The 27,886-nt window shown below is 38.9% G+C and overlaps 2 protein-coding genes across 3 annotated transcripts in view; one reads left to right on the top strand and one right to left on the bottom strand.

Moving 5' to 3' along the window:
* REC114 (REC114 meiotic recombination protein) overlaps positions 1–18,581 on the top strand; it is a 104,271-nt gene extending 85,690 nt beyond the window's left edge. The window contains exons 3-6 of one of the 2 annotated variants that reach the window (XM_063088472.1): positions 7,138–7,221; positions 11,514–11,726; positions 14,599–14,685; positions 18,417–18,581. In XM_063088472.1, the coding sequence (XP_062944542.1) occupies positions 7,138–7,221; positions 11,514–11,726; positions 14,599–14,685; positions 18,417–18,581 (549 nt within the window). The remainder of the gene's footprint in view (positions 1–7,137; positions 7,222–11,513; positions 11,727–14,598; positions 14,686–18,416) is intronic. The other variant, XM_063088474.1, reaches the window with a different exon arrangement.
* A 90-nt stretch (positions 18,582–18,671) lies between these two features.
* NPTN (neuroplastin) overlaps positions 18,672–27,886 on the bottom strand; it is a 64,366-nt gene continuing 55,151 nt past the window's right edge. Inside the window, exons 7-9 of the mRNA XM_063090026.1 lie at positions 21,152–21,173; positions 20,248–20,322; positions 18,672–19,696 (exon numbers count right to left, since the gene is read on the bottom strand). Of these exons, the coding sequence (XP_062946096.1) occupies positions 20,262–20,322; positions 21,152–21,173 (83 nt within the window). The 3' untranslated portion in view covers positions 18,672–19,696; positions 20,248–20,261. The remainder of the gene's footprint in view (positions 19,697–20,247; positions 20,323–21,151; positions 21,174–27,886) is intronic.

Below are 27,886 nucleotides of genomic sequence, written 5' to 3'. Positions count from 1 at the left end.
ATATTTTCTCCCACTCTGTTGGTTGTCTTTTAACTGTTAATTGTTTCTTTTGCTGTGCAGAAGCTATTTAGTTTAATATAATCCCATTTGTTTATTTTTCCTTTGGTTGCCCGTGCTTTTGGGGTCATATTCATGAAGTCTGTGTCCAGTCCTACTTCCTGAAGTGTTTCTCCTATGTTTTCTTTAAGAAGTTTTATTGTTTCAGGGTGTATATTTAAATCCTTAACCCATTTTGAGTTGACTTTAGTATACGGTGAGAGGTATGTGTCTAGTTTCCTTCTCCTGCATATGGATATCCAGTTGTCCCAGCACCATTTGCTGAAGAGGCAGTCTCTTCCCCAGTGTATAGGCTTGGTGCCTTTGTCGAAGATCAGATGGAAGTAAGTGTGTGGGTTGATTTCTGGATTCTCTATTCTATTCCATTGATCAGTGTGTCTGTTTTTAAGCCAGCACCATACTGTTTTGGTTATTATAGCTTTGTAGTATAGTTTAAAGTCAGGTAGTGTTATGCCTCCAGCTTTATTTTTTTTGCTCAGCATTGCTTTGCCTATGTGTGGTCATTTATTATTCCATATAAATGTCTGAATAGTTCTTTCCATTTCTGAGAAAAATGTCATTGGAATTTTGATGGAGATTGCATTGAATTTGTATATCACTTTGGGTAGTATAGACATTTTCACTATGTTGATTCTTCCAATCCAAGAACATGGGATATCTTTCCATCTTCTTGTATCCTCTCTAATTTCTCTCAGCAGTGGTTTGTAGTAGTTCTCATTATAGAGATTTTTCACGTCCTGGTTAACTCAAATCCTAAGTATTTTATTTTTTTGGTGGCTATTGTAAATGGGCAGGCTTTCTTGATTTCTCGTTCTGCATGTTCACTATTGGAGAAAAGAAATGCTACTGATTTTTGTGTGTTGATTTTGTCTTCTGCTACTGTGCTGAAATCCTTTATCAACTCCAAGAGTTTTTTTTGTAGAGGCTTTAGGCTGTTCGATATATAGGATCATGTCATCTGCAAACAGGGACAGTTTAACTTCATCTTTTCCAATCTGGATGCCCTTTATTTCCTTCTCTTCTCTGATTGCTCTGGCTAGTAATTCCAATACTATGTTGAATAGGAGTGGTGAGAGTGGGCATCCTTGTCTAGTTCCTGTTCTTAAAGGAAAAGCTTTCAGCTTTTCCCCATTCAGGATAATATTGGCAGTGAGTTTATCATATATGGCTTTAATTATGTTGAGATACTTTCCATCTATACCTAACTTATAGAGGGTCTTTGTCATGAATGAGTGCTGAATTTTATCAAATGCTTTTTCTGCATCTATAGAGATGATCATATGTTCCTTGTGTTTGAGTTTATTAATATGGTGTATCACATTTATTGATTTGCATATGTTTTATTTTGTTGTTGTTGTTTATGGTTTTTTTGTTTTTTTCGTGACCGGCACTCAGCCAGTGAGTGCACCGGCCATCCCTATATAGAATCCGAACCCGCGGCGGGAGCATCGCTGCGCTCCCAGTGCCGCACTCTCCCGAGTGCGCCACGGGCTCGGCCCTGATTTGCATATGTTGAACCCACCTTGCATCCCTGGGATGAATCCCACTTGATCATGGTGAATAATTTTACATATGTGTTGCTATATTCTGTTTGCTAGTATTTTAGTGAGGATTTTTGCATCTATATTCATCAAGGATATCGGCCTGTAGTTTTCTTTTTTGGTTATATCTTTAACTGGTTTTGGTATCAGGATGATGTTTGCTTCATAGAATGAGTTTGGGAGATTTGCGTCTGTTTCAATCTTTTAGAATAGTTTGTAAAGAATCGATGTTAATTCCTCTTTGAATATTTGGTAACATTCTGCTGAGAATCCATCTGGTCCTGGGCTTTTCTTTGTTGGGAGCCTTCTGATAACAGCTTCAATCTCCTTTATTGTTACTGGTCTGTTCAGTTTTTTGTCTTCATGGCTCAGTTTTGGAAACTTGTGTGTTTCCAGAAATTTATCCATTTCCTCCAGATTTTCAAATTTGTTGGCGTATAGTTGTTTATAGTAGTCTCTAATGATTCCTTGTATTTCAGATGAATCACTTGTAATATCACCTTTTTCATTTCTAATTTTTGTTATTTGAGTCTTCTCTATTTTTTGTTAGCCATGCTAATGGTTTGTCAATTTTATTTATCTTTTCAAAAAACCAACTTTTTGATTCATTGATCTTTTGTATTGTTTTTTGGGTTTCAATTTCATTCAGCTCTGCTCTGATCTTAATGATTTCTTTCCGTCTGCTAACCTTAGGTTTGGATTGTTCTTGTTTTTCTAGTTCTTTAAGGTGAAGTGTTAGGTTGTTCACTTGCCATCTTTCCATTCTTCTGAACTGAGCATTTAATGTGATAAATTTCCCCCTTAGTACCACTTTTGCAGTATCCCACAGGTTTTGGTATGATGTATCATTATTTTCATTAGTTTCAATAAATTTTTTGATTTCCTGCTTGATATCTTCTTGGACCCATATGTCATTAAGTAGAAGCTGTTTAATTTCCATGTGTTTGTATAGTTTCCAGCATTTCATTTGTTATTGATTCTAATTTTAATCCATTGTGGTCTGAGAAAATACATGGGATAATTCCAGTGTTTTTGAATTTGTTGAGACTTGATTTGTGACCTAACATGTGATCTATCCTGGAGAATAATCCATGTGCTGATGAGAAGAATGAATATTCTGAGGTTGTTGGGTGGAATGTTCTGTAGATATCTGCCAATTCCAATTGGTCTAGAGTCTTGTTTAGATCTTGTGTTTCTCTACTGATTCTTTGCCTAGATGATCTGTCTAATATTGACAGTGGGGTGTTCAGGTCCCCTGCTATTATGGTATTAGTGTCTATTTCCTTCTTTAGGTCTAATAGTTTGTTTTATAAATCTGACTGCTCCAACATTGGGTGCATATATATTTATGATTGTTATGTCTTCTTGATGGATCAATCCTTTTATCATTACGAAGTGTCCCTCATTGTCTCTTCTTATGGTTTGTAGTTTAAAGTCTATGTTATCAGATATAAGAATAGCTACTCCAGCTCGTTTTTCTTTTCTGTTTGCATGGTAAATCTTTTTCCATCCTTTCACTCTTAGTCTATGTGAGTCTTTATGGGTGAGGTGGGTCTCTTGAAGGCAGCATATGGTTGGGTCCTCCTTTTTAATCCAGTCAGCCAGTCTGTGTCTTTTGATTGGGGAATTTAAGCCTTTTACATTGAGTTGTTATTGAAAAGTGCTGATTTATTTCTAGCATTTTATTGATTATTGTTTGGTTGCCTTAGGTTTCTTTTGTTCCTTTCTCTCTGATTCACTGTTTGTTTTCTGCATTTGTTGGTTCCTTGGGTAGCCTTTTTGTTTGTTTTCTCTTCATGAATGCCATTTTTATTATACTAGTGGGTTTTGATTTTTCTTGGGTTTTTATGGCAGTGGTAGTTATTTTTCAGGAACCACATCCAGTACTCCCTTGAGAATTTCTTTTAAGGGTGGTCATGTGGTGGTGAACTCCCGCAGTTTTTGTTTGTCTGAGAAATATACTATTTGCCCTTCATTTCCGAAGGATAGCTTTGCAGGGTAGAGTATTCTTGGCTGGAAATCTCTCCCTTTTAGTATTTTGAATATATCCTATTCCTTTCTGGCTTTTAGGGTTTGTGATGGAAAGTCTGATGTTAGTCTGATTGGGGCTCCCTCATAGGTGATTTGATGCTTCTCTCTTGCAGCTTTTAAGATTCTCTCTTTGTCTTTGAGTTTTGCCAATTTGACTATAACATGTCTTGCGGAAGACCTTTTTGGGTTGAATACGTTTGGGGATCTTTGAGCTTCCTGGATCTGAAGATCTGTGACTTTTCCTATACCTGGGAAGTTTTCTGCCACTATTTTGTTGAAGATGTTTTCAATGCAATCTCCTTTTTCCTCCCCTTCTGGAATACCCATGACTCGGATATTTGAGCGCTTAAGGTTGTCTGATATCTCTCTTAGATTGTCTTCAATGCCTTTGATTCTTTTTTCTTTTTTTTTTTTTCTGCCTGTGTTATTTCAAACAGCCCATCTTCAAGTTCAGAGGTTCTCTCTTCAACTTCCACAAGCCTGTTGGTTAAACTCTCTGTTGTGTTTTTTATTTTGCTGAATGAATTCTTCAGTTCAGCAAGCTCTGCTACATATTTTTTCAGGGAATTGATTTCCTTGTACATTTCTTCTTTCAGGTCCTGTATACTTTTCCTCTTTTCATCATGTTGTCTAACTGAGTTTTCTTGTATCTCATTCAGTTTCCTTAGAATTATCACTCGAAATTCCTTGTCAGACATTTCAAGGGTTTCTTGTTCTATAGGATCTAGAGCTTGAGAGATATTTCCCTTTGGTGGTGTACTTTCTTGATTTTTCGTATTTCTGGTATCTTTTCTTTGATGTTTATTCATTATGGCAGGGGGTTTCACAGTCCACAGGTTTGACACTATTGTCTGACTAAGATGTTGCTGGGGTTGCCAATTTGTTATGGCTACCTCAGTGTCTGCTCAGTTGGCCACTAGTGCCTTGCGTGTGTGGTTGCCTTGGGTCTTGGGCCTCTCTGGGGAGCCACCTCTCTGGTCAGCATGGATTTGGCTGGGCTGCTGGGGGACAGGGTGGTACCGCAGGGTGTGTGGTCTCTGCCAAGCTTCCACCTCCCCTGCTGAATGTCTCCCTGTTCCGCGCGCACTAGGCTGGGCTGCTGGGATGCGTGGAGGCACCACAGACCATGTGGTCTCTGCATAGGTTCCACTTCCCCTGCTGGACGTCTCCCTGCTCTGTGCACACTGGGCCGAGCTTGGGATGGAGCCGGGTGGCGGCAAAGCCTACCTGCTGGATTGTGCGACGGCGGCCCCACAGGACGTGTGGTCTCTACGGAGGTTCTGCCTCCTCTGCTGGATGTCTCTCTGCTCCATAGGCACTGGGCTGGGCTGCTGGATCATGTGGCGGCGGGGTGGTCCCTGCGGAGCTCCTGCCTCCCCTGCCAGACGTCTCCCTCCTCTCTGCGCACTGGGCCAGGCTGGGAATGGAGCCGGGTGGTGGCAGTGAAGCCTACATGCTGGATTGCATGGTGGCGGCCCCACAGGGTGTGTGGTTTCTGCGGAGCCTCTGCCTCCCCTGCTGGACATCTTCCCGCTCCGTGTGCACTGGGCTGGGCTGGGAATGGACCCAGGTGGCAGCGGTGAAGCGTATCTGCTCATACATTGAAAGTTTCAGAGGCTGGGAGTTCCAAAGTCCAGGGAACACCTCCAGTGAGGGTCTTGGTGGAGGCAACAGTGACAGCAGGGTATCACATTGCAAAAGTGGTGGAGCAGAGAGAGCAGAGAGAGTACATACTGGATTTCAAAGACTTAATACAAAAAAAAAAGAATGCAAACTGTCTTGTTAATAATGTATTACATTGTTTATGTGTTGAAATGTTTTTGACATAATGTTAATAAATATTAAAATTCCACTAATTTCTTCTTGTTTTTTAAAGTGATACTACAAAATTTTTAATTACATGTGTGGCTCAAATTCTGTCTCTACTGGACAGCACTGATATCGAGCATTTATCACTTTTTACAGCTGTATAGTATTCCACTTCATAGAGAACCACAATTTCTTTAGCCAGTCTACTCTTGATGCATAGTTGAGTTGTTTCCAATCTTTTACTGTTTAAAAAATGCAGAAATACTTAACTTTGCCCGTGCATCATTATACATGTGTGCAGGTTGATCTGTAAAATGAATTCCCAGAATTGGAATTACTTGGTCAAAGGATAATTTTTAAATTTGTAAGTTTGATGTTGCCAAATTGCCCTCCATGAGTGTGTACCCCCCAGCAATGTGTGTGAGTGCCAGTTTCCCCATATGTGCCATTTGAAGCTATATTTATCTGTATATTTAGGATAAAATAATTAATACATTTCTTTTTGCTAATTCTGAGTTTTAAGAAGTCACAAATGGTTTGCTTAACTTTTTTTCTGTTAATAAAACGTAAAGAAAATCTGGATCCCATTACCACCCAGCCACCAAAAAAAAAAAAGTAAAGAAAATCTACTATTGATGATAAAACTCTTAGAATCGGAATTTTAGAACTGATTTTTTAAAATGATAACATCATAGAACTAACCCACGCAGTTTTCTCGGGATGTAAATTTTTACGCAAGTTGCAACTTTCATCACATTCAGACTTAGGAATAGGGATTTTGTGAAAGTTCAAGTGGATAAGGGACATTTTCTTTTGTTTTCCAAGAGTTAAGAGATTTCTCAAATTACTCCAGCAACTTTCACTGGCTGTGGTACACTAACATTTCAGGGTAGAAAGGCAGATTGCATGCAGTTTTTGCATGCTGTCAGTTAATCAATTCCTTGGATTAGTTTTACTGTATACTAAACACATTCTAACTTAATGGACTGCTTAACTGAGGAAATCCTTTGGCAACGTAATGGGAGCTTAAGAGCTGCCATAATCATTAGATAGTTCATTCTATTTACTTTATTAATAAAGTACACAAAAAGTTCATCTTTTCACCTGAAGGATCCAACTGTTGTCCCTCTTTTGAGACTTATATTCCCTCTATTGCCCTCTTTGCTTTTTTGTTTGTTTGTTTTTTCAGAGAGGGATGAAGTAGTAAACATTCAGTATCCAAAATCAAATTACTTCAAATTTTCCATTCATAAGAATCTGAAAATAAGATTCTTGTAAAGAGAAATCTCACTATGTTGTTAGGGATGTGCCAGATAAGCTAATAAATTAGTATAATGAAACTCTTGTTTTTTGGGACTCTAAAGTCATCTTTTGGCAAATCCTAGAGGCACAGAAATGTATTTTATAGCAAATATGACTATGGACATTTACTATTTTCAGTGTTTTGATTTTCAATATTAAAAGACTAAGCAAAGAAAAAAAGTTGACTGATAATGTGGATCATGCAGGAGGAGCACCAGGACAAGGGGACCAGTGTAGTGGCCACCCTTGGTGATCGGTGCTACTGAGTCATTTCTCCTGTGCTTAAGTTACAGAATAAAAAGGATACAACTTTCTAATAGGAAGCAGCCACAACACAGCTATTCTTCATGTCCTTTTTTGCTTCTGTTGCTAATTTTGTCCAATTATTTTGTTTCAGGAAGGGTTTTCACTCATTGGTAGCAAGAACTGGTTGAAGATTGTAAGACGCGTGGATTGTCTATTGTTTGGAGCAACGATAAAGGCAAGATAATGTTGGCTGTGTGGCCAACTATTTTTAAGCAAATGATCATACTCTTCTCATCTTCTATGTGTGTATGGTGGGGGTGTGTGTGGGACCTTCCATTTGTAGGTGAAATGGGACTGGGAAGACTACTCATGTTTAAGAAAGGTTTGCATTATGAACAAAGCATGAAACAAGGACTGTAGAGAGGCAGGAGCCTTGTTAGCAAGAGGACATTGCTAAAGAGCCAGGGCTTTGATTTGTCAATACATGTCTGATGGGAGCTGTGTGACCAATCTCTATCCCCCACGCACAAATTGGAAGGAGGTAGAGTACATCGTTTGCCTTGCTATTTAGATGTTTTTAAAAGTGTATATATTTTTAATGCCTCACTGAATATTCTTTCATTTTTCCCTCTTTAATATTAAAAAATATTCCCTGTTATTTGCTTTCTAGCTGTATTAAATGTACAGAATGAGTCTCATCAAAGAAACAGGCAGACTAATCACCTGGTTTATTTTCTCTCAGAGATATCTATAATAAACCAATCTGTTAATATTCACTGAGTAGATAATATTGAAATTTAGGTGAAAGATACTAATTTTTAATGGACTCATAGACTCTGAAAGTTGGAAGAGGTCTTCAAGAGCATCTAGTAGAGGGGTCTTAACCTGGGGTACCCAGACTCCCAAAGGATCCCCACAGAATTCAAAGATTCAGAGGGTCCATGAACTTGCATGTTCACTGGCCTCTAATTGAAATTTATCATTTCCTTCCATTTATGAATCTAGGCAACAGACCACAGTAGTATTAGACCTTCTCACCGATAGAAATCACTGATACTTTTATATCACATTTTAGTTAATTCAGATATCTCAAGTGTTTAATTATGCTCATCACTACCTCAAAGTTAAGGTGGGTGGTTATTAGTCCTGCTGCTAGATCCTTTTATTGACTGCATTAGTAAAGAAGTATGTATGTTATTAGTTCACAAATTAGTGTTTTAATATTGTAATAAACTTATTCATTATAATTGGTTTCCTTTGTAATGTTATGGATTTTGTGAGATTAAAAACATTGTTCTGAGAAGGCGTCTACTGGCTCACCAGACTGCCAGAGAGGTCTGGAGCACACACTTCAAAACATTCAAAAACCCCTGTTTTCATTTTACATATGAGGAAACTGAATTTGACTTAGGCCAATAGCCAAGGTTGTGAGTAGCTATCAGGGGCTGGCCCCGTGGCTCACTCGGGAGAGTGTGGTGCTGATAGCGCCGAGGCAACGGGTTCGGATCCTATATAGGGAGGGCCAGTGTGTTCACTGGCTGAGCGTGGTGTGGACAACACCAAGCCAAGGGTTGCGATCCCCTTACTGGTTAAAAAAAAAAAACAACAAAATAATAATAATTAAAAAAACCCAATATTAACATTTTAAAGTTTTTACTAGGTATATATATTGTGTCAGTTTGAATTGTGTTCAGATGCATGTAACAGAAAACCCAACTATAATGGCCTAAAAAATAAGGGTTTCTTTTTTTCGCTTAGTAAGAAATCCAGAAAGAAGCACTTGCTGGCAGTTGCAGGCTTTGATCCAGCAGCTCAGCAGTGTCGAGGTCAGCATCTCTCACACAGTTGAAATGGCTGCTGCAGGTCTATTATACTCCTATTTGGCTAAGGTCAGCTTCACCTGTCCCTTTTATAAGGAAAGCATAAACTTTCCTATAAGGCTGTCCATCTCCCCCAACCCCCAGATGTCTGCTTGTGTGTCATGGACCAGAATTTTTGTAACATGGCGGTCCCAATCTGCAAAGATTAGGACAATGAGTGTTTGGCTTTTCCAGCCCCCGTTGGAGGTTGTCTCATGGCAATTAATAGTATCTGCCATATAGATAATTTATAAAATTGAGATTGTAGTACTTGTATCCTGCTCTTTTGTCTTTTTGCCTAATTTTTCTCTTCAAAGTATTTAGACAATATATGTATAATTACATAATTTTTATATATTTATGTATATATTAATATAGATCTTAAAAAATATTTAAGCCTAGGAACCTTTTGCCTGTTGTTATTGTGAATTAGGAACAGCTAATTAACTATAAACAAGAAATCAGCTCAATTTCACAAAGGAAGATTCGTACTTTTATTACAAACTGAATGTATAGTTCTCTTATCCAGTTCTTTTCCCTTCCTCGGGGAAAGTTAGCTTTCAGTGACTCTTGATAATTTTTGGGTTATCCATCTAAGAGAAAAATGGCTGAGGGCATGAATAGGCAGTACAAAAGAAAAAATACAAATGACCAATAAGCATAAGAGAAATACTTCTCATCCTCAGTTGTAATCACAAAAGTGAAATTTTAAAAACTATGTGAACCTAGTAGGTTGACAGAAATTAAAAAGAATAAGAATCCCCAGTGTTGGAAGGGGCAGGGAAACAGATACACAGACTGGTGAGGAGGAAACTGGTCCTGTCTTACCACAGGTCAGTTTGGCATTATGTACCAAATATATGAAATACACATGTCCTTTGACCCAGGAAGTCTGCTTTTAGGCATTTATACACAAAGATGTATGTGTGAGAGTGCTTATCAAAGCTTTCTGGCTTATAATAGGAAAAAAGGCTGGAAATAACCTGTTTGTCAGTAGGAGGTCAGTTAAATAAAAGAATACTCTTCAGCCATTGTAAATAATGAGGTATATGTCTATTTTTATATACTTACGTTAAATAAATTAGGCTACAGAACAGCAGTGTAGTTTTATATATACATACATATACACTATATATAACAAATATATTTAATGTATGTGATATATAACCTATAAAATACATTTATGTATGAGTATGTATGTGTTGTAATATATGAGTGTATTTCAAAAAGTTTGTGGAAAAATGGAATTAGATAATACTAATCTTTCCATGAACTTTCTGAAATACCCTTGTATATGTATATATTAGAGTTATTTCCTTTTTATATTTTCAGTGTTGGAAGAGGTAATGATAATGGATTACTTTTATACTTAGGGGAAAAAATTAGATGAATCAAAATATGAAGAGAACCAAACAGTGGCAGCAAAAAGGGGTAGGGGTGTCTACTTTTCTAAACATGATACCTTATCATTTCTTAGCCATGCCAAGAGTTTTCTGTACCCTAAATATATGGCTTTCCTTGATGGGTTTATCTAAACAGTGAAAAGTGTGGACACAAAAAGCAAGGATTATTTGCTTACAGAAACTTACAGGATTTTGTTAACTGTGGTTAGAAATATTCTCAAATTAGCAATATGGCATATGTATTTAATAAGTGAAAATGACTGTCACTGTGCTAAGCTTAGCATTTGCATTTCTTTACAGAAGAAACTGAACAAAGATATATAATAGATATAGTCATGTTAGGGATGGCCTTTTTTTTTTTTTTTTTTTAATAAAAGATGACTGGTAAGGGGATCTTAACCCTTGACTTGGTGTTGTCAGCACCACGCTCTCCCAAGTGAGCCACGGGCCAGACCTTGGGATGGCTATTAAACTAGGAAGAATATTAGACTAGAAAAAGAGGAAACTACTACTACTAAAATAATGATTTTATGTAGTTGTTATTGTTACATTCTAGATCTGTTTTTAAATTTACAATCTAATAAGTTTGATGTACTAGTTAGATTTTTTAAAAATTTTAATTGCATCTGTCTCATATTTGCTAATTTGCCAAGGTATGTAAAAGGCAACATCCCACTATGTGATTTGTATGGCAGTCTGGCCTCTTTGGGATAAAGGGCACTACAGATTATTAATATGAGATATTATTAATATAAGATAGATTAGCCTTGAACATCTGCCTGTCCCTTATTCCCTGGTATTTTTTAAGTCACTGCCTTGTTTAATAGGTATCTACCTGGTTTGCTTTCTTATTTACTCAATTTAGAAAAAAACTTTTGAGCCAGGACTATGCTGTATTATCTTCACTGATTTCCCACTTAAAGAATTAGAAGCTATGAAATTGTGATACCAAAGCAAGATAAAACAGTGATCTACTGCAGTCAGTATGGTGACCTTCCTTGTCTTTACAATACGAGCTTTTCCATTTTTGCTGTAAGTCCCCTGAGGGAAATGAGTTTTAGTATGAGGAACAGCTTCCAAAAGGGGGAAGAAAATGAATTATTGGCTTTTCTGTACCTGCGTCAACAAGCAAAGGTGACTGCTCCTTTATCCACACTCCCCCCCTCCCCTCGCCAAGGGGGCCACTCACTAGAAGTCCCCATAGTAAACAAAAGTAAAGTGATATGATGAAGGTCTCTCAGGATCACTTTTGATTTGTCAAACAGGACAAGAGTCGCATGTTTCGGGTACAGTTTAGCGGAGAGTCAAAGGAGCAGACACTGGAACACTGCTGCAGTTGTGTGCAAAACCTAGCCCAGTACATAACTGTTCAGGTGCCCGATGGAATCATCCAGGAGCTTCGACCGAGTCCTGGCCCATTGAGGGCAGGTGAAAGCCAAGGAAAGGACTGTATGAGGAGTGTCCCACTGCAGCGCGGAGTAAGTAGGCTTTTGTGTTGGCTGTATGGGAAACAGGACAGTGAAATGTACTGTGGGGGCCAAAATCACAATAGCTTGTGAAGTCCTTCAGGTTTGTAGTTTAAAAGATATCCAATTTTGAGTGACTTTTTAAAATTGAAGGCTGATCCTCACCATAGCCACCTATAATCCTAGAAATTAGACAGGGAGGGAATCCCAGCTGCATTCTGGGTGTCACTATAGAACTGTCTATGGACACCTCCCTGAGACCCTTTCAGGGGGCCCATAAGTCAAAGTTATTTCTGTAATAATATAAGACACTATTTGCCCTTTTCATTGTGTGGACATTTAAATTGATGGGACAAAAGCATCATGAATAAAGCTGCTGTCATCTCAGTATAAGACAAGCAGTGGCAACACACTATTATAGTCCTCATGGTGTTCTTCACCACTCACTGGCAATAAAAACAAACTAGCAAAACAAAACGACCTTGCCTTCTGCAGTACAATGGTTGTCTCAAGGGAAAGCACCCATGACATTTGTGTTATGAGATGAACTGGCCTCTTTTTTAGTGGAATACCATTATTACTTGAAAGAACAATGGACAGACTATGGTTCAGATTTGGGTATGTGGCAGACTTTTCTTAAAAATGAGTGAAATGAGCCTATCACTTCAGGAAAAAAACTGTCAGTATTTATCGACAATGATAAAGTTTAAGCTTTTGGGTGAAAATTGGAATCTTGGGAACCTTGTATCTGCCTCATGAGCTTCACACCTTCCTAACTCAGACTTTTCTGAAGGTGCTATTAATGAACATGATTTACTTTTATAAATAAAGTTCATGCCTTTCATAGCTGCTGTGCAAATTTGGTATCATGCTTCCTTTCTCAGAATCCATCTTAAGAGTTGGAAGTTACGGCCAGGTTCTGGTCATCTTGCTGCTCTCCTGTATTCAGCTGTGTCATTTTTCTAATACCTATGTATTTTTGTCTTTGCAAATGGAAATAATCCCCTGTCTTTCAAGTTCTTGAGTCATTTCCTGGCTCATATTTTAGTTTTTACTTTTCCTCAGCCTTGTGATCTCATTAATTGTGGCCTAACCGGGTGTTTCTTGACCTGAGGGCTTCTAAGGCAACCCAGCCCACCCCGGTGGGGGTGGGGTGGGGTGCGGGGAGACAGGAGGGAGGGTGGCAATTCCTATGTGAACTCTTTCCTTTGTTAGCACAAAATGTCCAGAAGAATGAAAAGGGGGGTGGGGGCGGCTCCAGCTACTGTGTGCGCAGAATCTTCCATCTCTACGCATTTGCGGGGCTGGACCATCTAATCTTAGAGCCTGCTATCCTCAGGTGTTCAGTCACACTTGGCTGTTGTTTACAGCATAACAATTTTGATTGGCATCTTTCTCAGTTGTTTGAAGAACATGTGTGAGCTCAATTGATATATATCCTAGGAAAGCATCAAATATCAGGGCTGGAAGAAACACTAGGTACTAGTCTGACTTTTTATTTTTACAGATGAGGAAACTGAACAGAGAAATGGGTCTTGTGTAAGGGCTCCTGATTGTAGAGACCCTTGGTCTTTTTGATCGTTTTCCTTTATTTTAGTATTTTGACTAGTTTGCATAGTTCTTTCCTTCCTCTCTGTCCTTTCCCACCCATCCTTTTTTTTTTTTTTTAATGTTTCCAGATCTAGTTTTCTGATACCTACTGTAGTCAGCTTCCACATTGGACAAAAGGCAGAATTTGGCATCCTCTGTCTTCTAGCAGTCAGACATGTTGCTAATGGACAGAGGCACCCTCCAGAGTGGGCCTTGCTTTCTCTCTGTGTTACAACATTAGCTCACAGCTAGCACAGGAACACCACTGCTCGTCTGGAGATTAGGTATTGAAAGCACAGCCAGGGCTTGCAGACGTATGGCTAAGGAGCATTGGAAGGGTCCTTCTCACTTCAGACCTCCTACAACTTCTTCATTACATTTGCCTGGAAAGCATCCCATTCTACCCGAGAACAGCTCCTCATTATGGATTCCCCTGAGATAGTGTGGACCTTGACGCATTCCTGCACTTCCTACTTAGCACAATTTCCCCCTTCTCTGTGAGGCTGAAGCACTTATGCTCCCCTCCATCCCAGCACCTCTTGAGCTGCAGGACAACCACAGTTTTACTTGTTAGGTTCTCACTAGGCTGTGGGCTTCTGGAGGGCAGGCCCTCATTTTGATCTTTGTACCTCCCATCCCTTGTGTCACCCCAATGTCTATCTAGTATATAGTAGGTACAAACAACTGTTGAATGGTGATATCTAGGAATTTTATTTATAGAACTCATTCCTTCAGAATTTCTAAAATGAGATTTAAAGAAATCCAAACCTAGATTTATTAAAAACACAGTTGTCTCACAATTATAGGGTTTTCCTCATTTTTCATTTCTGCAATGAGCATGTATTACTTGAATAATAACTTTTAGGTGACAAATCATGATCATCAGAAACTGATGATGATCAGAAGCTGCATGCAGCTGCCACAGCAGTGCTACCTGCTTCTGTGGGTGCTGGCCCTCCAGTGCCATCACATGGTCCTGACTCCTGGGCTGGTCCTTTGAACAGAGGATGCCATGGTGTCTGATGGGAAGAAGCACTAGCGGCCTGTCAGACCCTGAGGAACAGTAGGTACAAATCAAGGGCCACAGATTTAAACTCGCTCTGTACCACTACTGTGGTAAATCAAGTGTAACCCCTCATTTAAATAGGGCAGAACCGAAGCTGACAATGATTTTTACCATTTTCCCTGATACTCTTTCACTGAACATGAATACATGTATTTCCACTTCTTCAATGGCCTGTGGTGTTTATGACTATGTGCAGCTAGTCTCCTAATTGCACGTGTTTTATTCTAGTCCCACCAGAACCTGGAACAGCAGGCATGTGTAATGGCCGGCACAGGTGCTCCAGAGGGAAGGACCTCAGTGACTCAGTTAGCACAGGTAGAGCCTATTTGTGTTTTCTTGTCATGAAAAAATGCTAAGAATGTGTATCACTATGTTCACTCCCTTATTCTAGAATAGAAACCTAAAGCATTACTATATAGAAGATGGTACAGACAGAGACAGGCCATTTTCATCTACCTGTTGTGAGATTAGACACAATGGCACATACTCAAGAACTACCCTCCTTAGGAAATAAAGAGGAAAGAGTGATTGAGTGTCTGATAGGGAATTTGATCTCCACTTTCCCAAAAAGAATAAAGGGGAAGAATTTAACTTTAGTTCCCAAATTTCATTTCCAAAATTTTCTATGACAAATAGCAAAATGCATTTGGAGTCAGATCTACTATGGTTTCTGTAGGGGCATATTTTCAGTGCTAAGATCCCAGCTAAGGATGTATAGAAATGCAAGAGGATTCAACTCTGTTACCTCAGACCTGCTTTCAGATGGCACTTTTCCCCTTGAAGTTTGCTATCACCAAAGAGTCCTATGAAACCTCTTCATTCAGAATAGTGGTTGCTTGATGTTTACCCTGCTGGGAGCTCCACAAGGACTCTGTCTTCCCCTCACTGTGTTCCTGCTACACTCGGTAGCAGGGGATCACAACAACAGCTTATGCTTTCTATAGAATTCTGCATGAAGTTCATCAATATTCAAGGATGAATTTCTTTTAAATGCATCTATTAAACAGTGCTAACAGTGGTACAGAAAAGAAATTATGGGCGTTTTCTCCATCTGGCTTACCACTAACTCAAAATAAATGGGCACTCATAAAGAAGAACTAAAGTTAAGAATAACTAAACAAGGATTCATGTCTATTTCTTTTAATAACCCAGCAACTATGTCAGAAAAAAATGAAAAAGCCTATTTGTCCAGCAGCAGGGCAGACTTCATAATGCCAATATTTGCATTGAGGTTAGGGATTAATTAAATCAGAGTGGCTGAGGACACTAGAGCTGCAAAAAAACAAGGAGCAAGGCAGGTTGTGATGTCCTTATTTAGGAAATATTAGTTGCTATAAAAGATGTATCTTAGACCTATTTATTTACATATTATGGAAAAACTATATACAAATGAGAAAAAGCACGAGGCTTGGAGCTCAGATATGTTACTTGTTTGCTCTAACCTTCTGGATAAGTCATTCTATGAATTTAAGTTGATAAAACTTTTTGGAAGGCAATATAGCAATATACATCAAATGTAATATTTTATCTTATTACCTATAATTCCATTTCAGCTGCACAAATATATGGATGTTTATCACAATGTGTTTTATAATAACAGAAAATTGGAAACACCACACATGTTCATTCAATAGGATATTGAGTGGTTAAATTGTGGTATAACCATAGATGGGATAAAAATGCAGATTAAAAAATAAAGGTTATGTAGATCCCTTTCTGTGGACATGGACAGATATTCACAATACATAAAGTTTTTGTAAAAGGAGGCTACAAAACAGCATGTATAATTCCATTTTTATGGTAAACACATTAAGTTTGGAAGGATATATACTAACAGGTTAACAGTGGTTCTCACTGGAGAACAGGGCTCCATGTTACTTTCGTTTTCTTCTTTATACCTTTAGGAAAAGTCTGAAAAGCTGATTTGAATTTAGTAAAGTAAATTTCTATTATAGACAGTTTCTAGAGAAATGTAACTTGTATACTTATGCACTCTACCATGCTATCCATAGAAAGGGAATAAAATCACCTACTTCACAGAATTAACGTGAAGAGTCAGCAGGGCAACTGAGACAAGGTACCAAGTAAGTAACCACAGCAGCACTGGAGCCACTATCACCATGTGCGACTGTGGATTCAGTGCTGCCACATCTTCCAAACAGTCAAACACAGAGTTTTATTTGAACTCCTCTAACATTTAAATGTTGGCAACTTATTCAACTGGTTTTAAAACACTGCAGGTTACCAAAGAAAACATACAGATGGCAAATAAGCACGTGAAAAGATGCTCAAAATAATTAGTCATTAGGGGAAATGCAAACAAAAACCACAATGCACTATCCCTGTACACTTACTAGAATGGCTAAAATTAACAAAATCTGACACCACCAAGTGCCGGATGGATTAGCAACTGGAACTGTTATACACAGGGTCTTCAAGAAGTTCATGGAGGGCCGGCCTGTGGCTCACTTGGGAGAGTGTGGTGCTGATAACATCAAGGCCATGGGTTCGGATCTCTATATAGGGGTGGCTGGTTAGCTCACTTGGGAGAGCGTGGTGCTGACAACACCAAGTCAAGGGTTAAGATCCCCTTGCCCACCATCTTTAAAAAAAAAATTTCATGGAAAGATTCGTATTATCTTTTAATTCTATTTTCCACAAACTTTTTGAAGTACCCTCGGATACACTGCTGGTTCATTGTAAAACTAGGGATAAGTTTGCCAGTTTCTTATAAAGTTAAATATATACTTACTATATGGCCCAGCAGTCTCACACCTAGGTATTTACCCAAGTGAAATGAAAACCTGCATTCACACAAGAACCTGTACATGAATATTTATAGCAGCTTTATTCATAATTGCAAAAAGGAAAACAACCTAAATGTCCCTCAACTAAAGAATGGATAAACTATGGTACATCCGAACAATGGCTTACTCAGCAGTAAAGAGGAACAAACTACTGATGTACTCAACCTGTACTAATTTCAAATGTATTATGCTAAGTGAAAGAAGCCAGGTTCAACAGAGTATTATATACTCTGACTTCATTTATATGACATTTTGGAAAAGGCAAAACTATAAGGTATGGAAGAGATCAGTGGCTGCCAGGTATTATCGGTCTGACAACAAAAGGAGGCATGAGGGAATTTTTTGGAAGGCGATGGACATGTTCTGTATTTTGATTGTGGTGATGGTTACATGACTATTTGTCAAAACTTACAGATGGCCAGAAAAAAGTGTGTGAGCCAGTTGTATCCTTTGGGCGGTCAGTCTGTGACTTCTCTTTCTTCCGTTCAGAACCCAGCTTCCACATGGTGGACTGCTCACACCCATTCCACCACTTGGTGGTGGGGAAGGTTAACTAAGCTAGTGGAGTTCATTCGTTGACAGGTTTCTTATCAATCCAAAGAATTATCAAAGTAGGATCTCAGCTTTGCAAATGGTCTAATCAATATATTTGAATACTCTTCTTAAGGATACAAGTTTCTCACTTTCCATGTGTATTCAGAAAATGTATATACAGATGGTCCTCAACTTATGATACTGTTACATCCTGATAAGTTAAAATGCATTAAAATGCATTTAATACACTTAACCTAATGAACATCACAGCTTAGTCTAGCCTACCTTAAACATGCTCAGAACACACATATTAGCTTATAGCTGGGCATAATCATCTAACAAAGCTTATTTTATAATAAAGTGCTGAATATCTCGTAATTTATTGAATACTGTACTCAAAGTGAAAAACAGAATGGTTTTATGAGTACTCGAAGTATGGTTTCTACTGAATCGTGTATTGCTTTTACACCATCCTAAAGTTGAAAAATTGTTAGGTTGAACCACTATTAAGTTTGGGCCTGTACAAAATTGTCAGTGTAACAGTAAAACTTATTATGTAAAGGAGCTCTGTAAAGCTAATTAACACACTAATTTTTTGGTGTTTCCCCAATCTTTACTTAAGTTAATGTTTTCCTGTGTTCTATTATTCAGGGTATTGCTTCCACCTGTAATCTCTAATAAACTATTCTTCCGGTATCCCCACAGTCTATCCTGGCATCGGAGGAGCTGCCCCTTGTCTATGAGCAGTCTGCATGGGGTGCAGAGGAGTTAGGCCCCTTTCTTCGCTTGTGCCTCATGGATCAGAATTTCCCAGCATTTGTAGAAGAGGTAGAAAAGGAACTTAAAAAGCTGACAGGGTTGAGAAATTAATGCTCTATGTACATATATAACTACAGAACTTCAAAGTATTGAAAAATGCTTCCTCCTAAAATCAAAGATATTAAAGAGTATTATTCCAAATACCTTTTATTAATGTTTTATTTTTAAAAACAGGTGATCCACTTTTTTATACATCATTGCACTTCAACAGTTACACAAAACACAACTACATGCATCTATAGTTACACACTGCATGAGAACCCTGTTAGGTTATAAAATCTACCACCAACCATTAAATCAATGTGAAAAAATACAGTGTTCAAACCAAAAAAAAAGTATAACTACAGTTGCATAGAATATCACCATGCTATAACATTTCAAACTCATTGAAAACAAAAGGTAAATTATAAAAGTCTGCCTTAACTGAATGTACAAGAATAAGGTTTAACACATCAGTGCAAAAAGATTTAAGAATTTACATGAATTAACAAAAGAAAAAATAATCACTTAAAAAGCAATCATACGTATATGCTGCAATTCATTATATCCATTCAGTGGACTGTTCTAGCTTCTTAAATTCATAGGTTAAGCCCTTAAAATTATAGATTTCAGTTTATATTACTCATCTTTATGTACTAGAACTGCACAATTTCCTCATCTGACAACATACAATAAGGAGTGAATTTCAGCAGCTTAGAAATGAAACAAGCATTTATTTTGGATTTCTCCCACCCCCAAAAATATAAATATATATATATATATATTTATATACTGTATATATCTGTAGGTTTTGCTATACTTTACAAAAATGTATCACTAGATGGCAGCAGTGCATTTTGAACTTTGCCAATTTAACAGCTGCAGTAAGTAAAAAATTGTGCATGCATATCTGATCCTCAGAGGACCTTTTCACTTCTATTTAAATATTTTAACAAAGGAAGAAAAAGCAACATTCACAGCACATCAAGCCCAAAATAGTTTACACCTTCTACACTGAAGCATTGTTTAAAATGTACCTGGCTAGGTCACCCTTACAGGAGAGGCTAAATAAGGCATGCTTTAGACAGTCATTGTGGTGTTGCTCACTTGAAAGGGGAGAGAACCAAAGAGGTCCAAGCAGAAAATTTAGCAGGTCATGTTGCCACCAGTTTCAGGAACCTAAAGACCTACAAAGAGAGAAGTACTTGGAAATTAAAAGGGAATATGCACTGTAACTCAGAACTACACCAAGTGCTACATAAAATAAAGCTTTGGTTCAAACAGCTTGCTCAGGGATGTGGTGTGAAATTCTGATCTCCATATGCCTAACAGGACAGAACGGTGGCCCCGCTGATGCCTGGCCACTGATCTTGTCTTGCCCTCAAAAGCAAAGTAGGACTAACAGGCCTGTGGGAATCATCCACCTAAGAAGGTGACAATTTAATTTTTACCTCTTTTTAAAGATATAAGTAAATATCAGTGCAAAGTATTTATTTTGAAACATCATACATATTCTGAAATGGCATTTATGTAAATATATAAAACAATGCAGCTGAAAAATGTTCCTTTCCAGTTACTAAACTGGGCATGCAGAACTTGTTCCATCAGTATCAGCTGCCCTGAAATAAACTAAAAGATCTTAGAACATAACACCAACTACTGAAGAATTTGTAATAAGGTCAACAGAGGCATTCACTTGAATATAATTTTTAAAATTTCTAAAGAAGGCCATACTTACATTATAAGCAGTACTTAATTTGTGTTTCTCTGGCGCAAGTTTTTATCTTTGTGATTGTTGGTAGAGTTGGTTTTCCTTTGGAGGAAAAATTGCATTACATGAGTTAAATTCAGTAACAACTTCTGAAAATATAACATATGGAAATATAGGGACTCTTTCACTTACTGCCATCCCTGTTGTAGTAAAATTTTTACCGCACAATTAGTGCATAAAAACATTCCTTACGTAACATACCTAAATACCTTCAATTAATAGATCCTTTTGACTCCCACGGCAGCAAACATACAGACAACGTTCCCTTTGATTTCTAAACTATAATCCAATTACCCTAAAGGTGAAAGTAAGTAATTTTTTCTCCACTGAACACCACTGTCCCTTTTCAACTGATAAAAGATCATCATAAACTGGCAGTGCTGTGCCCTCTAGCACTTAACGAATTTGGGCATGTTTGCCTGCCTCTCATTCCTTAGTCCCCAACTCTAAGAGATTCTGCCAATCTTGGGTTGATTCCATACTTGCAGCTCCATCTCTCTTGGACACCAGCAAGTATTAATGGAGCTATACAATCTACCTACAGTCCAGCTTGAAATGAACTTTAACATAACCTGAAGCTTCAGATATACTGGTCATTTTCCCCATATTACCAATTTAAGCAAATGGAATATGTAAAATTTTAAACAATTTTTTGAATGGTATTCCATTTTGTATGGCTACTAAAAACGAGACTGTGCAGCCTGTTCTGGGAATCAAATGGTCTTCAGTCAGATCTGTGTCAGGCTAAGAAGTCTACACTGCAACATTCGTTTCCACTCTCCTACAATCTTAGCTACTCCATTTGATTAAACTGTGAATACAACATAATTCAATCAGAAACAGTTGGATCGATGTCCAATAAAGTACTTACATTGGCCCAGCTGGTTCATCGTCTACATGGGTATTCAGTTTTTTAATAATCCATGAGAGAGAAGAGAGGGAGAAAATTGTTAGACTCTGTGTAAGGATTAATAGAACAGCAAACTGCAAGTGGCAAACATGGCTATTCACAGCATTTATTAAAGGCCATTCCATCTGGAGGTGCAAAACACTCATGGAGTTATTATTTCTAGATTCAAGTTTTAATGGCAGGTATGTTGTTTCAATGGTTTTAGTTAACACTTTGAATGCTTGTCATGAAAAACTGCAACTGTAGCGGACAGATAGACTACAATATCATTATACTCATCTTGTCCCCAAGTTCCAGTGGTTCACTCTTAAATAGATGAGAAGACAAACCAACATTTCAGTTGTAAAATCCTGCTGTTTGTTTTCTTGTGGTGAATGCATGCAGTTTTGGCTCAATCCTGCAATGTAAATGGATGTGTACATTCTGTATGTTTAGCCACACATCCTCACTTGCCCAAAGGGCACTCTGTTTTTCTTGTTGTTTTTTAATCTTTAGGGTAGTCTTTGGTCTGAGAAATGAGATTGAGGAAGAGGAAGCCACAATAGTTCAACCTAATACTGAGTCAGCCATGCTGGGCTATTATGCCAGCAACAAGCGTATGCATACCAGAGGATGTTCTGTGGCACAGCAGGGAAAGCTGAATAGTGGTGACATCCCTCTAGAAAAGACTTCGATAGAAAGAAAGGCTCACTCTTGTGCCCTGGCCAAAACCAGAACCCAAACCCAAATGAGCCATGAGATATCTTTAAACAAACAAACAAACAAACAAACAAAAATCTTACACTATCTGAGTTAGAAGCCTTCTTAAATTGTTACTTTATGATTCTGTTTTATAAGTTTTTCTTTCCTGTTTCAACTAAGGGCAACTTGGTCCCCTTTAAACAGAGATATACATATATAGATAGAAAGTTTAAAAAGAAAAAAAAGACCCCCAAAGGAGAGGAAACAAGTGCTCTTAGTTTGTTTTTATTATACAAAAGTTAGGTGGACACAATGATTCACAACAGTTTGATTTCACTGAAGGCTTCTAGAAAAACTCTCAGCAGGATTCCACAAGGGGGCTTGGTGCACATGAAGCAGTTATGGAGGTTACAGTCTCAGTGTAGGCATCTGCAGGAGCACACATCGGGAGTAATGTCTGTCAGAGGGAGACATTGCTCCACCTGTTCCTTTGAGGCAACGGAGAGGCAAAGCCACTGCCAGCACACACAGTGACTGGTGCAAAAAAGGATTTCAAAAAAAAGAACTAACCACAAACCAATGACTCATCAGCCAAAACAATAGGCTAGCGACACACTAGTGTCCACAGGAGTCCACTACTAACAACAGTACACTATCAAAACAGGTACAGAGAACAAACTAAGACTTAAGGACACCCAAGACATCTGTGTGCTGCATATGCAGTGGAGAGATACAGAGACATACCAGGTACTAAGACACACATGCCCAGTCTAAATCCTCCCCATACAACGTCCTAATGCTCAACATCCCAGCCAAGCCAGCTCAGCTACATGCTAGGAACTAAGCACTTTGGGGATTTAAAGGAAAAGACACAGGAGAAAACTGAGAATATTTTTAGTGCTCTGGCTGTGAACCAGAAAATACAAAATTCTAATGTAAGATAGCCAATCAAGAATATCACCAATCTACTTTCAACTTTAAAATAAAAAGCAGGGGAGGGAGAATCACAATAGCCAGGCTATTCTCAAAACATGACACTGTAGGCACCAAAACAAGCACCTCACACCACAGGCTTTTTTTCTTTTGGAGTGGGGGTGGTTCCCTGGTGTCTGGTTAATAACACCACTTTCCAGCCCAATAAGCTGGTAATATGCAAAGGGCTGCATGTAGGTCTTTTAGCAACAGTGCCTCTGGCGTAGCTGCCATGCCTGCCGGTGGGAGTAGCTATGATTCTTACTGGGGTTTAAATTCCAAGAACCCCCTTCATCTCTCCCCCCAAATTCACTTTCACAGTGACAAGGAACAAAGAAAATAACCTCGTGTCTCCCTACCTTCCTGCCCTGAATCACTATCTGTATGTAGCACCACTCTTACTTACAGGTCAGACAAAAAAAACAACAACCCCTAACAGGAAAGTCAGGAGAGAGGGAAAGAACAGAACTACAGAAAAAAGGTACGAAAATCAAAGTAAATGAAGATTAAACAGCAAACTGAAATCCAAATTAGTTGTGAAAGTGAATGAAGTAAACTTGAAGAAAAGTGTTAACATTATGAACTGTGCATCGTATAGACTGAAGCGGAGATTAAACAAACTCCAAAAGCATGCATATTGCTCACTTACCACCATGTTTTAAGGGTTTGATGCAATTGAGGGGGGAAAAAAAAGAAGTCATAGTAACCGACAAATATCAACATACCCCCAAACCCTCAGGCCAAAAGATAGCTGCCTTAAACAATGACTGTTCTCTCCACCTCTGAATTACTCACAGCCACTGGTGAATGAGAGGAAGAGGACTGGGGGGAGAATGGAAACAAGATGCTTCTGGAATCCACCTTATGAGAGTGAAGTTCCTGGTGGAACTGTTGCACACACTTATTTATCTGCATATTCAGTCTTCCCAACTGAGTGCACTACAGCCCACTCCCCTATATCCGCCTCATAATCTAGCAGGGGTGCTCTGCAATGCCTAGTAAATAATGGACTGCCTGATGCAATATCACCTCCAAAAAGATGGCTTTAAAGTCTAAATAGCCAAGAGTTGAATCTCTGGTCAAAGCTCCTTTGTCACTGTGTTCATCTCACTGAGGATGAGTGTTTTCTTCTGGGTTCTAAAGCCACTTAAATTTTGCTTAATCTCAGAAGAGTAGCATTAAACCTAGGAGAGATTAACAGCTCCAGTTTCTTCCTTGTTTGGTCCTACTGCATTTTCTCCATAAGTTAACTTGTAACTGACCCACATAACCCCTGTTTAAGAGACACTGAATATATGTTTTGGATGTTTTAAAAAGTCGCATTTCTTTTCCAACATTCCTAGCATGTTATAAGCTTCAGATGCCACCAAATGTTGTGACCAACTAATAGATTTTGGAACATGAGAATAGCTCTTAATTCTAAAGTGTCTAAAAGAACTTGGATATATCAGAGCCACTAAAAATGGTCGCCATAAAACCTCAAATATCTTCTCCACCAGTAACTTAAAGGAAGAGTCCCTTTGACTTGCTTATGCAAATTATCTCAATGTGAAAACAGAAAATTCTTTTTGATGCCAGGACTTCTTTTCTTAAATCAGCTCCTATTGTTTAATATCTGTGAGGTCACTAAAATGTCCAGTAGAAATGAAGGCTCCAACAACTTCACTTCCTTCTCACCAGGGCTGGGGAGGGGACTTGAGAGCACACACTAACTGCTCTCTGAGTGTGGTCACAGAGAGCCAACCCAGAAGGTGTGCTCCAAGCAGAAGTCAAGCTGTAACACAGATGGGAGATGAGGGGATGCTGGCTTGACCTAGTCTTTTCAGAGAATTATTGTTTAACATTTTCAGGGACTACAGTCAAGTGGTGAGTAAAGTGAAAAAATGAAGTTCTTATTTAGCTCCATGATCATGTGTTCCTGAAAACACTGAAGGCATAGGGGACTAAAGGAATGTAGGTATAAGACTTCATTTACAAAATGGCTTGAGTATACTCCAGTGGATAAAAAGACCTTTTTTAGAAAGGCCTTTTAAATTTTTTTAGGAAGCAGCTAAGCCTCAATCCTTAGCATTTTCAGTGTGAGAAATCTAAAGCAATATTTGCTTTTCTAATGAAAGACACACCCTCCAACTAAACTTTATATAATTTGAATTTGTGTGTTTTTATACTTTTGTATTGTTCACTTAGTGCTTTTCTAGTAAAGGGATGATTACCAAGAACTCACAGACTGCTCAAAATATCAATACTGTGAGTTCATATAAAAAAGATCAGTGAGTCTGAAATGAACCATAGGTATATGTTGATAATAAAATGCCTATTACTTAGCAGAGAAAAAGCATGTCAGATATATAAAAAAATTTCTATTTCATAATGGCATAAATAAGCCAACAAAGAGCTACAGATGATTATCTGATAGGTAAAAATTTATCACCTCTATAACTCCAAGTTTGTATCATATATAATGTACCTCTTCATTCATTCCAAAAAAGGCATGTACGCATACACCTCTATGTAAATTGGGGAAGGAGCAATGGGAAGAAAGCATAGAAGTGAGTTTATCCTTACATGAAGTACACAGGAACTGAGGGGAAACTGGCTAAAGAAGAAAAAAGCCACAACATAAGGAAACTCACTAGAACAATCAACTTTTTTTTTTTTTAAATTATTACTTTCAGGAGAGGAGTAGGAAAAAGGGGGAGAGGGCGGGAGCAGGGAGGAATTTGAGAGAAAGAGGTAGAGACAAAGGAGAGAACTATGGAATGGAAATGCTGGAGCAAGGGCAGGGATGTGGAGATGGAGAATGGAGGCTGGACCACACTGGCCATCAGGAAGGGAATGGACAGAAGGCAAACATTGCAATCATTCTAGCATCCCAGATTTTTAACCCCAGTTCAACAACAACAAGAAGTAAAAGCTGCTTGCATTATAGTATTCTCCCAAGGGACTAGGGCAAGGAGGTTTACTTTGCACCTACCCTGCAGTCATCTCTTTTACATAGGATTTGTTCACTGTCTATATAATTTAGCTTAAAACAAGTATTTTTCCCTCCAGGAAGCTGTTCAGAAGATTTGCTGGCCAGAGATGTCTCCTATAACAAACTGGTTCCCCATTTAAGTTCAATAACCAAGGAACTCTCAAAAAAAGATGGCTGCTTCCCTGGACAGGTGTCTGCACTTGCCTGACAGAATCAATACTAACCATTTCTCAAGTCTAATCTGAAGGTCTGCCACATATGATGGGATGGCAAGCCGGTAAATTAGGTGGCTTCTTAAGAAAAAGGCCAGAATTTCTAATGGGGACATACTCAGCCACTGTCACTCTATACTGAGAGCAGCAGCCAGCCTTGTCTTAAAATTTAAAAATCAGTTTTTGAAGCCCATCTTTGCCTTCTCTTACCTTTTTGCTTCTCAACCTTTCTAAAGGGAAGGCTAAAGAAGGGGATACTTGGCAGAGCAAAAGCACTCTGAGAGAATGAAAAGGCCCTTTTCAGGACTGAAGCATAACTGCTCCCAAAGAGCCAAAGTTAACAACTCATGAAAGAGTGGCAACTCTCTCCCTTTACTCTCAGGTCTAAATATAGGTGCACTCTGCCTTGGGAATCTTAACATGTAGCAGGAAAAAGAAAAATCTGGAGAAATAAGCATTACAGATACATGAAAATCCCGAGAAAGCAGCTTCACTTCATAGAATAGGAATGTGAAAATCCTGGGGACACACCTACGTTGCATGAAACTAACACTCAGTTACAAAGGCCCATCAGCTTCCAGTTGATGTCCATCCCATTCCTTCATCCAGTTCACTGCTGAATGTACATCTGGAGGGGAGCCCACCAGGTCTTTCCACGGGCACTGTTAGTATCAACAAAAACATCTCTCTATCACCCTCACTAGTCACTCTAATTCTCACTCTACTTGATGCAGGCAAAGAGAAGGAGCTGCTGAGAAGAAAGGAGACGAAAGGGAAGTGGCTGTTGCTCTCAAATATGTCCTTCCAGAGAGTCTAAAGCCACTGGCATGCCTTTGGGGCTGCCTTCTTCCTGAGGGAGCACTAGAACTCACTTAGGATTGGGGGTGCTGCAGTCCTATTGTTCAGCCATATGAACACAGTCAACTCTGTGGGGCAGGACACACAGTACTACAAGTGCACAATCACAGGCCCCAGAACAGCTAGACTATAGCTGGCCACCCCACCATCACACCAGGTTGCTTCCACCAAGCTTAGGGCACACCATGTGTGGGGCACACCCTTCTAGTCCACCCTTCTGTCCAGTGGCAGACAAGTTGTGGTAATGGTTGGCCAACTGATTTCTTTTTGCTGGTGATGTTATAGGGCAGGAAGGTAGGGATGAGGAGCTAGTTAGGAATCTGAAGTACTACTAATACAAGTCTCCATCAGTAGCTTCCCCCTGGTTGTAAACACAGGGTTGGAAATGGAAATCCATGATCAAAAAATACAAAAATTTCCCAGGGTTTTTCTGACTCCAGGCAAGTCCAGTCATCTAAGATGTCAGCTCTTGCTCTTTCCAATGCTTAACGAATCACTGTAGTTCTGCTGCTACTGTTCACTCCCCTCTGACCCAAGGCCAGCTTGAGCACACAGCCTAGGGAAATGGACTGCAGGTGTTATAGCTTAGCTATCTCTGTCTTAAATTGGGTGGGTGAACACATCAGATACTCTCCACCATTCTTATCTGTGAGACACAGTCCAAGCAGTAGAGAGCCATGAAAATCTATCCAAGGGACCAACCAAGGGAACCAAAGCCTGGCCAGTTCCAATGGCTTTTCTGAGAACAGTCTGACTGGGCTGGGGCAGTTACCTACAGGGGCTACCCCAGGCAACCATGTGACAACCAATTAGATACCTTAAATCTGCCTGAAAGGCCAGGTGGCCTGCGATCTTGGGGTGGCTTCTAGGCTTGACTTGGATTCTCCTCAAGCTCAATCTGCCTGATGATCTGTATTGAAGGAGGACAGAGCTGAACAAAGAGACTGACAGCTGCCCATTCACCGCATGGGCCCTGAAGAACAGATGGGACTGGGGTTT

Source organism: Cynocephalus volans, chromosome 3, assembly GCF_027409185.1.
Source record: "Cynocephalus volans isolate mCynVol1 chromosome 3, mCynVol1.pri, whole genome shotgun sequence".
Lineage (NCBI taxonomy): Eukaryota > Metazoa > Chordata > Mammalia > Dermoptera > Cynocephalidae > Cynocephalus > Cynocephalus volans.
Note: the sequence above shows the minus strand (reverse complement) of the source record. Positions and strands in the feature narration are given on the sequence as shown.